At 43.3% G+C, this 8,597-nt stretch overlaps 2 protein-coding genes across 3 annotated transcripts; both read right to left on the reverse strand.

Annotated features, from left to right (window-relative positions):
- Positions 1 to 227: 227 nt before the first annotated feature.
- LOC135634742 (protein JINGUBANG-like) lies at positions 228 to 1,636 on the reverse strand. Its single transcript, XM_065145299.1, has one exon. The coding sequence runs from the start codon at positions 1,632 to 1,634 to the stop codon at positions 501 to 503; it is 1,134 nt and encodes a 377-aa protein (XP_065001371.1). The 5' UTR covers positions 1,635 to 1,636; the 3' UTR covers positions 228 to 500.
- A 1,277-nt stretch (positions 1,637 to 2,913) lies between these two features.
- On the reverse strand, positions 2,914 to 8,597 carry LOC135634748 (serine hydroxymethyltransferase, mitochondrial). 2 transcript variants are annotated; one of them, XM_065145315.1, is made up of 14 exons: positions 8,449 to 8,597; positions 8,140 to 8,231; positions 7,935 to 8,056; positions 7,710 to 7,786; positions 6,916 to 7,040; positions 5,971 to 6,063; positions 5,552 to 5,644; positions 5,245 to 5,442; positions 5,008 to 5,112; positions 4,055 to 4,120; positions 3,796 to 3,873; positions 3,396 to 3,507; positions 3,202 to 3,312; positions 2,914 to 3,071 (listed from the first exon to the last, which is right to left on the reverse strand). In XM_065145315.1, exons 1-14 carry the CDS (start codon positions 8,564 to 8,566, stop codon positions 2,923 to 2,925), a joined length of 1,539 nt encoding a protein of 512 aa, XP_065001387.1. In that variant the 5' UTR covers positions 8,567 to 8,597; the 3' UTR covers positions 2,914 to 2,922. The 2 variants fall into 2 exon arrangements, with proteins under 2 accessions (XP_065001387.1, XP_065001381.1); XM_065145309.1 differs by lacking the exon at positions 8,449 to 8,597 and adding an exon at positions 8,311 to 8,369 and having other exon boundaries at positions 8,140 to 8,214.

Consider the following 8,597-nt stretch of genomic DNA (forward strand, 5'->3'; position numbering starts at 1 on the left):
CCTCATTGTAGGCATGTGTGACCCTCGTAGAAATTGGGAAAATATTTAATCGGCACACCAAAGGAATGTTAATTACATAAACAAATCAATTGATCAATTGAGCATTTTGATAGAATGATATTTCTTCAAAATCAAGATCTGCTGATGACATTATTCCCAGCAAAGCAAAGCTGATTATTTTCCAATAAAATGTTCTCTCTTTTTTCTTTTTTTTTTCTTTTAAAAAAAATGATATTAAAAATAATAAATACACGAGAATATAAAAAATGGGATTTTTTTTTATTTTTTATCTTGAGGCCCTCAAACGCTCAGGTATTGTATTCACAGTGCATTGTACGAATCACCATCCTGTGCTTGCACGAAAATTGATGGCCACGTGCACGTGATGGAGCTTTGACTTTGCGGCAGACACGGCTCGTGGTGGTCGTGACCGTGTCACGTTCTGACGCGGCCGCTCGTACTTGCGCGCCGCAGCCGTCGCCGCCGCTTCCGTTGCTCGCCTAGCACGCCTTCGAGTCGCCGGGTGCCACCGGCACGAGCTGTGGCCCCCTCAGCAGCGCCTCCGGTGCCTGCTCGGACACGCGCCACAGCTTCACGGACTTGTCTAGGCTGCCGCTGTACACGGTCCACCTCGTGGCGCCGCTGCCGCCGTCCTCATCCCCGCCGGCGTCCGGTGCTATCGCGAGGCACTTGACGGGCCCGGCATGGCCGCTGAGCACCGAGAGGCAGGTGTGCACCGCGCCCTCGCGGCGCCACACGCAGATGGTAGTGTCGGCGGAGCCGCTCAGCAGGAGGTTACCGGAAGCCACGAGGCACAACACCGCCATCTTGTGGCTCTGGAGCACCCCACCGTGTACCAGATGCTGCTCCCCCTCCCAGAAGTTGATCAGCCCGTCGGAAGAGCCGCAGTAGACGACGGGCGCCGTGGGGCTGATCGCGAGTGAGGTCACCGCCCACTCCTGCTTGAGGAGCGTCTGCACCGGCGCGTGCTTGGTACCCTTCCCGTGCAGCTCCCGCCGCCACACCTTGACGGTGCCGTCGGCCGAGCCGGTAAAGACGAGCCCGCTGACGGCGGCCACGATCGAGTTGATGGTGTCGTCGTGGGCGACGACGGACTCGAGGCACCTGGAGTCGGAGATCCGCCAGATCTTGAAGGTCCTGTCCCAGGAGCCGGAGTAGAGCAGCCCCTGCTCCTCGTTGAGGCTGAGGCAAGAGATGGCATCGGAGTGGCGGATCCACAGGGCACTGCTGTGGCGCCTGGCCTCCACGTAGTTGGAAGGGTTGAGCGAGCTCCAGAGGATGTCCTTGAGCCTGGGGAGGTTCCCAATCCTCTTGTACACGGTGGCGTCCTTGGGGGACACCTTCCACGCCCGGATCTTGCCGTCCTGGTGGCCGGTGAAGACGCGGTCTGCCGCGACGACAATGGCCTTCACGAACCCGCTGCTGGACTTGAACTCCGCGAAGTCCTGCTGGTTCTTCCAAACGCGGATGTTCTTGCTGTCGAAGCCCCCGTAGAGGAGGCAGCCGGTGGCTGCGAGCGAGTGGATGTTACCCTTCTCGAGCACCAGGGAGCCGGCGGGCGCGGTGCTGGGAAGCTCGGCGTCGTACGGGGAATGCTCACGGCTCACGGCCATCGGGTGGTCAGAGTAGAACCCGGGGTTGGCTGTGGCCGAAGAGCTGCTTCACCGCACGAAGTCGTCGTCGTCGTCGTCGTCCGCCAACCACTGTGGATGAGCTTCGCGTAATAAGAAGAAGGGGATGGAAACGAAGAAGATATAGGGAGAACCGGAAGAGAGGACATGGGCGAGCAGGAGTCGAAAGGAGTCCAGGTTGGAGAAGGTGGACGGGGTGTACACGCCAAATACAGGAGATGGAGGGTCGCGAGAGCGAGAGGACTGCGGGAAGACGACGGACGCGTGTAGGGACGAGAGCGCGTTCCGGGAGGGAGGATCGCGGGGGACGCGCGCGGCCGCGAGGAGCGCAACGGAACGGGACGAGTCGAAGCCTGGCGTCGTCTTCCCATCTTTTCACGGCGGCCGCCATCGAGCCCGTTTCGGCCCACCGCGAGCTGCGGGGACGAAACAACACGAGACGGCGCCAAGCGTCCCTGCACGAATCTTGATGCCGCCTGCTGCGCTAATGTTCCCCGCGTGAATCTTAAAGCACGATGTTACCGTCATGATTTCCCCACTTCTCTGCGTACAAAGCAAACAACACAGCATCACATTAGACCACCATATGCTTTGTTTCAAGGCAAGCCAAAAGATCAGCAAAACTCTCAAACATGTCTTCCACCTTGTTAAGGGTGTTCTAACCTTACCAACATTACGTCACCAGTTTCAGTGGATCCAGATTGTCAATTCAACTGCTCAGGAACTCTACTGATTGAATTATTGGAAATTCTACTAATTTTACAGTGTAATAATACGACTACTAATGTATAATATGCTACCTGATCGCGTCGAGGCTGCATAGCAATTGTACATCAGAAGTAATAGTCAAGTCAAGGCTTCACTTTCTTAAATGGCTGTAAATTTGCTCTTCTGGTACATTTCAGATACAAATGACATCATAAATAACCATTTTGTCGCGATGAGCCCCCTGAACAACACAGCTTCTGCTTGCTGCATAGAAAACAAATTCAACTTCAGTTTCTGATCAGTCTATTTCTTACAAGTATGCTTTTAGATAGCAGAAGTCTTGTGTCATAGTTTGTAAGATCATGGGTTTAGATAGTGAGGTCATGGTTAGCAGGATTCACCTTCACCAAAGATGACAAGTATGAAGGATCAGAGGGGGTAGAAGAAAAAAGAAAGATGATCACCATCACCCAAAATGAGAAATATACATTTGAGCTGCCACTTAATCATTCAAATCTACTTTAGATAAGCATACCTTGTTTTTGCAGCCTCAGCTTCATCTTCAGTTTCTATGTTTCATTGTTTCCTTGTCAAATCCAATTGTTGGGAATTGCTTTGCGTATTCCTCCACCTCATGGCGGAGCTTTGCAATCTCAGATTGAATATTTGCATTTGTTTGAATGGTGGCTAGGAAATCCTTCAGCTTGGATCCTTCTGATATGCATTTGAAGAAAAAAGAAAAATAGAACAAATACTTTAGTAGATTTGTGAACATTGTCATGCAATAATACATAAGATGAAGAGATAAAGTAAGGGATAAAAGAAGACAAACAAATAGAACCTTTGGTTTCAGACTTGATCTTCAGTGCCAATTTGACAGCAGTGTCAAAAAAGTCGGCAACTTTAGCGAAATCTTCTTCAACAAATCCTCTTGATGTGAGGGCCGGGGTTCCTGAATTAGCAGAAAATGGTGTGTAAGACAAAACTTGATCTGATAAGCATTACTGAAAATTAACCGACATCAAAAGCATGTACCCATTCTGATGCCTCCAGGAACCATGGCAGATACATCACCAGGTACTGTATTTTTGTTAGCTGCAATGTGAACTAATTCCAGCACCTTTTCAACTCTAGACCCATCGATTCCCTGTAAATGGACTCAGACGTTTAAGATGGAATCCTATTATGTCAGCAAATATATAAAATAGTTAGAAGCTCATATGTCCCCTGTTATCTATATACTACCACTAACGAGGCACAGTTTGAAGAAATCTAAATAAACCATGATTTTAGGATTATGTCATCTACATGGTTTACCATTCAAAACTAGACAAAGAACATTGAAACAAGTCCATTTACTCACTGACATACCCGATGATAGTTTCTATATATGCTGAAAAATTGCACTAAATAGACATCTTTGTGTTCATCTTACCTTGTTCTTAAGATTCACCAAGACTAAATGGTTCTCTGTTCCACCGGAAACAAGCTCATAGCCTTTCTCGACCAAGCACTGCAATACATATAAACTTTTAGTATTATAGTCTGTTAGAGCAGAGCAGTTTGCTTGATAGGTAAGATTAAAACAAAGCTTAATCATACATGAGCAGACTTAGCATAAAGCAATAGCCAGTACATTAGCAGTCAATACAGAAAATGACAAAAAGAAGAACAAAGCTAGCACACAACCATACCTGAGCAAATTTTGCACAATTACTTAGTACTTGCTCTTGATATGCCTTGTATTCTGGGGTGGTGGCCTGCACTTCCGCGAATGGAAAAGAATTTCAGACTACATGTCATGACAAATTGTAAAAGACTAACAAGCCAGCAGCAAGTTTAATGGCAGATTTGATGATTCATGTTGTTTTAGTCTCCAGGCTTAGATACCACAAACTCATGCTCCTCAAAACAGAAGCTGAATTTGCACACTTACCAGCTCCTAATTGGCCTTTGGTGTATGATAAGAAGCCCAAAGTTTGCCTAAGTTATCTTGGCCATAATATGGCATCCATAGCTAGTTATATGGTATATTGTTAAAGAAACAAAAATCTTGTACTGATTGGAATTGATTGCTAAGTCTATGAGCAAGTCCAATGATTAATTGATCATATCTTATCCAACTAAATTGATATTGCTGATTCCTCTTTCGGTCTTTTAGGGCCCGTTTGGATGAAGAGAAGGAGAAGAGAATTGACTAGAGAGAAGTAGCTCCTGAAAGCGTTTTTGCTTCACTATAAAATTGAAGAGATATGAAGAGTGGATAGAGGGACATTCAGATATGATTTTTGTTGGTTTCCCTTACATTTATTGGCAGAGATGTGGCAAGGTTCTGAAACAACCATAGACGAATTTGTAAACTACCTCATAGAACGCCCTTTTCCTTCTCTTAATTAACCAAATCAAACAAGGGACAGATTGTATTTCCTCTTCTTTCACTAATCCACATTCAAACAGAGGAAGAAAAAGTATGATTCTCTTCTCCCTTTTTCTGTCTTATCGCCAAACTCTTCACTATTTTTTCTCTTTCTCTTCTCTTCATAAATTATTATCCAAACAGAGCCTTAGTCTCCATTAATCTTCATTGAGTTCACTAACTTTTCACCAACCAGAAAAAAAGAATAAAATGGTTTTGGATGATGCATACCTGCTTTAGCGCAACAGCTAATCCAGTGATTATGTGGTTGTGAGGACCACCTTGAAGTCCAGGGAAGACTGCTGCATTGATCTTCTCTTCAAAGTCATACATAACCTAACATTAGCAATTTCAACTCTAGTTATTCCAATACTATATTAAGAGCACATGTACTTTTATTTTTGTTTATCCATTGCAATAAGTTGTGAAGGAACAGCTTGGAAGATATTGGAACTTTCTTCAATTCACTTCTTTCCCTTGTTTATTGATCTGTTTCACTCCTTTCCTGAAAAATATCATGGCTCCATGTGGTCCACGAAGCGACTTGTGAGTTGTAGTTGTGACAACATCCGCATACTCAAATGGAGATGGAATAACACCAGCGGAAACAAGTCCACTAGTGTGTGCCATATCTGCCAGAAGGATAGCTTTGTGCTTGTCACATACCTGTTGATACCTAAAAATGAGACACTCTATGCAATAATACCCACAGAAGTTAAAACTCTTGATGAATATATAATTTTCAGCTGACAAAAGTGCCTAGATAAGAGTCTACCTTCCGAATTCGTGCATAGTCATAAAGACGAGCATATGCACTAGCTCCAGCAACTATTAATTTTGGCCTGAAGAGTGTAGCGCTTTTCTCCAGCTGTAGAGAACTTTAGATCAGCTAGAGTATGGGCATGAGCATCTCGTGCAATATAAATCAATAAAAGAAGCTGAGACTTAATGTGCGTGAACAGGGTAACTTGAGAATTGAAGTCCTTAATGTTATTCTATTGACATCAAAATTTTGGATATTGGAAATATGCATATGAACTTCTGCAAATGATTTTCTCAATTCTAAAAGTCTTTACATAATGGTATGTAGGATGCATGAAAAGTTCATATGATTTGCAGCAACACAAGTATGGTTGATAGCAAAATGGGGGTAAAGTAAGTAGAACATTCAAATAATAAAAATATAGCAGCCACCTGATCATAATCAATGTATCCAGTACTCTCATTCAGCCTATAAGGCATTGTCTCAAAAAATATGGAGACCGCAGATATTTTCTTGGTATCAGTCTGCAGAAATAAGACAGGTAACAGGACCATAAGATTTTGAATTTAGATACCAACATCAGAGTAAATCAAATACTAGATCATAAAATTTCACTAGAAAACACTAGAAGCCCACAAGCAACATTGCACCTATGATTGAAAAAGAAAGTAAACCTGAAAATTTTCAATGATACCAGTATAACACAACTTAAAAAGTTTTTAAACTGATGACATGGGCACCAAGATTGCGACCAATTGCATCATAAATTTACTGGAAGCTCTGGTAGTATATGTCATGAACCAAAGGTGCTATAGTGATCAAGTACACATACAAGGGAAATAAGCTTATGCCTCAGTGTCAAGGTGTCTTTTCAAAGACCATTTCACATAACAAGCCTCTGTACATTGATCTAATGCATGTGCAATCTTAGTGCCAATACCTTGTTCCTTATCCATTCTTCCTAGTTCTTTGTTAGATAAGAGTTACCAGGCTATGTGCTGGATTATTGAACGAGATAACATAGAGTTGCATTTATCAGTGACAACATTCAACAAATCATGTTTATGATTGGGACAAAATTGAGGTACACAATAGTGAATACAGTTCCACTCTACAAAATAAAGCACACAGGAAAATAGTTGATGTACCACTTCATTTATATCAATCTAAAACCTACATTCATTCTCTTACTGTCCTACAATAAGATCGATATGAATACACTTGACTTTAGAAACTAAGAATCTACAGAATTGAACATATGCTTACAATAAACAGTCATTTCATCGCCTGATGACACAACAAAACAAAATGAACTTCACTTGTATCAGGGAACATTAGATAATCAAACAACAAGAGAACTTTAACATAGCACTCACCTGGTAACCATGAGAAAGATGTCCACCATGAGGCAGATCAAGTGCCATTATTCTCTCATGTGGCTTCAAGAGTGCAGTATATACTTGAAAATTAGCAAGTGACCCAGACAAAGACTGCACATTTACTGCAGGAACCATCGGAACAATTTAGATGTAACATTTTATATAACATTTAATGCAAGAACCATTTTGTAAAGGCAATACCACCCATACATCCTAATATACCACTGGGATGCTAGGCATCTCTCTATATGAAAATCAACATAGGGAAAACAAATCAAAGGTTTTAGATATAGACTTCAACCCGCTGTTGCTTCAAATTAATTGTTTTTTCAGTAAAAGGATTACTTATATCAATACTTTAGGAACCAACTTTTGGCGAGTTGTATTAACCTTCAATCATCAAGTTCATTTGGTGGTGATTGCCATATTTGATTCATTATTTTATTATGCTTGATTTGCTTTGGAGATGTAACCAGACAACACAACTATGAGATATGAAATTTCACCTCATAATCATAACTAACAACAAAGAATCGGGACAAAAATCAAGCACATATGATGAAGCAACTGCATGGAGTAATTCACATGAGAACAAGATACAGAACTGCACAAAGCATGGGTCTAGAAATAATTCTATAATCCCAAAAGTCAACAATGCTTTACCAGGCCATGGTGTAGAGAAGAATGATATTAAAACATCAGCTATCGCCAACCACATAAGAAGGAACAAACATCGAACACTGGGTTCTTTTATCTTCACCAAAATAGCCAAAGAGTGATGCTCATGTTACCTCCCCATTTTGCAGGATCCAAACGAAAAGCTTCAAGCGCACGCTTTTGACACAATGATTCTGCCATGTCCATATATCTGCAGCAAGACAGGAAGGATGATTCTCATCAGAAGGGACCTCATACTCAAAAGACAAAAGGATTCACAAAAACTTGCCATTTTGCTTTCATAGACACATCCATCGAACACACAATATTCTTCACAGGAACAAGTAACCCAATCATACTCGTTTCCTCCGTAGTATCTTGCACCAGGGCACCCCTCGCTGTTTTTTAAAGACATGATGGAGCCTACTGCTTGCATCACCGACAACGACGTGAAATTCTCCGAAGGTATAAGCTCGAGTCCCTTCCATCACATTAAGGAAAAATTTCCGAATGAGACTCGATTTCATCTCAGAAGATTCGGCGAAACGAGAAGGTAGTACCTACCTTCCATTGCCTCGCCTTTTCAAGCTCGACGATATCCGCAATCTCCGGATCGACGACCTCCAACGGAGCGTTCAGCTGCTTCGGCCAGATAAAGGATAAAAAAGATGACTTTTGAACCAAGAAACACAAAATTGCCGCTCAAACTATTCGATAACAGAAGAATTTACACACCGTGACGCGAGATTTCTCCTTCTCGTAGACGGCTTCACTTCGTAGGGAAGACTGAAATGAAAAGAACAAGCAAAAACGTCAAATCCGACCGTCCCTCCGTCCCAAGAAGAACAAGAGGCGGCAACTTTTTTGCCTTCTTGCAGATTTTGGAAGGATTGGCTGGAGAAGGGACCATGTAGTAGAGAGAGCTCCGCAGGAAAGGCTGCGTCTTCGCAGAGGAGGAAGAGAGCCTACGGAGCAACGACGCCATTGCCATTGCTCTCGCTCGCTTGCTCGCTCGACAACGG

The sequence above is a fragment of the Musa acuminata genome, chromosome BXJ1-3 (assembly GCF_036884655.1).
Source record: "Musa acuminata AAA Group cultivar baxijiao chromosome BXJ1-3, Cavendish_Baxijiao_AAA, whole genome shotgun sequence".
In the NCBI taxonomy this organism is placed as follows: Eukaryota; Viridiplantae; Streptophyta; class Magnoliopsida; order Zingiberales; family Musaceae; genus Musa; species Musa acuminata.